The sequence below is a fragment of the Lucilia cuprina genome, chromosome 4, assembly GCF_022045245.1.
Source record: "Lucilia cuprina isolate Lc7/37 chromosome 4, ASM2204524v1, whole genome shotgun sequence".
Classification (NCBI taxonomy): domain Eukaryota; kingdom Metazoa; phylum Arthropoda; class Insecta; order Diptera; family Calliphoridae; genus Lucilia; species Lucilia cuprina.
This window is the reverse complement of record NC_060952.1, coordinates 51190778-51192788: the sequence shown is the minus strand read 5'-3', so window position 1 is coordinate 51192788 and position 2011 is coordinate 51190778. Positions and strand designations below refer to the sequence as shown.

The following is a 2011-nucleotide window of genomic DNA, read 5'->3' as shown; positions in this document are numbered from 1 at the left end:
TTCGTGTAGTGTTCTAATAGCCAAGTATGGCGCACAGTTAACATCAAATGTAACTGTTTGCAGTTCATAATCTTGAGTGGGTTCCTTGACGCTTTTACGAAATAATATTCGTTGGAAGGGTGTATGGATAGGGTTTAGCATAATTTGCCGGTACATTTTTGTAATGTCGTCGTTATAAATCTTATAAAAGCGCCATTTCAAGATAAGTACAACTAAATCTTGTTGTAGGGTAGGACCAGTGTATAGGGTATCATTAAGGCTGTTGCCGTTCGAGGTTTTGCTCGATGCATTAAAAACAACTCGAACTTTTGTCGTAACACGATCAAGTTTAACAACAGCATGATGGGGTAAATAATAATGGGTATTTGAAGGTGAGTTTGAGTTATATTTTATATGTTTCATATGACCTAATTCGATATACTCTTGTAGCACGTTATCATATTCCATTTTAAGCTCTGGCTTTTTCATTAAACTTTTCTCGTTTCGTAGAAATTGAGCCATAGCAACGTGTCTAGAGTTTCCTAACTCAACAGGAGGGTTTTTTATGGGTTTTGGTTGATTTTTTGGGTTTTTCCCATTCGAATCATTTGTTACGTTATGAAATGTTTTGCCTTTTCTGTCATATTGTGTTCTAACATCTTGGAATTGTTTTGTTTAGGGTGGGTAGGGTTAATACTATGGTCCTGGACATCATTAACCGAAGTTAGTTCCTTAAATGTGTTAGTCAAAAATACATCTAAGTCAGTCCAAGAAGGCATCTCTGCATAATCTGGAAGAGATTTCTCAAATTCTCTTCGGGTTTCTCTGGGTAATTTCGATGTGCATAAATATACTAAGATAGGTTCAAACTGATCCGTATCTATGTCTAAAGAGGTCAGATTTGCAATACAACAATTTATCTTTCTCTGAAGCTTTCTTTGTTAAGGGTGCATTGTCTACTATTTCTTTGGCTTAGCCGCTTGTTTTTTGTTCAAGATGGAAAAGTTTTTCAACTCCACTTTATCTTTCTCTGAAGCTTTCTTATAGAAGCACTACACATGGTGCTTACTAAGGGTAAATTCAATAGGGTTTTTAATTGCGCGTTAATTTGCATCCTACGATTCTCATACTGAGAAGCTAATTGATTCCAAGCAATAAGAAAGCCATCATTTGTTAAGGGTGCATTGTCTACTATTTCTTTGGCTTCGCCGCTTGTTTTTTGTTTAAGATGGAAAAGTTTTTCAACTCCACTTAAACGGGTATTATTGCCATAAATGGCCTTGAAAAGATCCCTAAACGAAGCCCAGCTTTTGAAATCTCCGCTGAAAGTTGGCATATCACAAGGGGGTACAGTGAAACCTGCAAAACTGCTGGGTTGTGGGGGTTCGGGTAAAGATGGTCGGGTTTCATTTTCCTTAGTCATCTCCTCAATCGATTCATCAATCGAAATCATGCTTGACCTATAAAATCCTTTAGCAGATCTGACTTGCCTAACAATTTCGCTTAAATTTATGGCCTCGGCCTTTTTCGGGTCAAGAATATCGGCAGATTCTCTAATTTGGGTGAATTTACGGTCAATTTTAGCCCATAATTCACTTAATTTCCGTTTTTGGAATTTAAGAGCGGGTAGAGATCGGAAACTTTCCGGGGTAGCGCGATAATCTTTATCAAACGACTTTAAATCCGTTTGGATATAGCTTAACAAATCGGCGGTCACAGACTCTAGGGTAAACATATTGGGTTTTCGGAAAAAAAATCACAAAAAAAGAATTCTCAAAAAATATATATTTCTATAAAGAAATTTTAAAAAAATTGAAAAAAGTGTGAGTTTTTTGCTTTAGCTGTTCCAAAAAATTACTTTTGTTGCAGCTGATAAAATTACCAATTGGGTATTAAATCGTTAATATGTGCGCTAATTAACTTAATATGCAATATAAGTTCTTTAGAAGCAATATAAAAAATATTTTAAACTTTTTTATATAAAGGGTTAAATATTTTGAAAGGGGTTGGGTGGGTTTAAAATGAACAATAT

General features: G+C 35.3%; 1 protein-coding gene across 1 annotated transcript; it reads right to left on the bottom strand.

Moving 5' to 3' along the window:
- Window positions 1-538: 538 nt before the first annotated feature.
- On the bottom strand, window positions 539-1776 carry LOC124419550. The gene is made up of 2 exons (XM_046949533.1): window positions 1004-1776; window positions 539-899 (listed from the first exon to the last, which is right to left on the bottom strand). The coding sequence occupies exons 1-2, from the start codon at window positions 1712-1714 to the stop codon at window positions 591-593; spliced, it is 1020 nt and encodes a 339-aa protein (XP_046805489.1). The 5' UTR covers window positions 1715-1776; the 3' UTR covers window positions 539-590.
- Window positions 1777-2011: the final 235 nt, after the last annotated feature.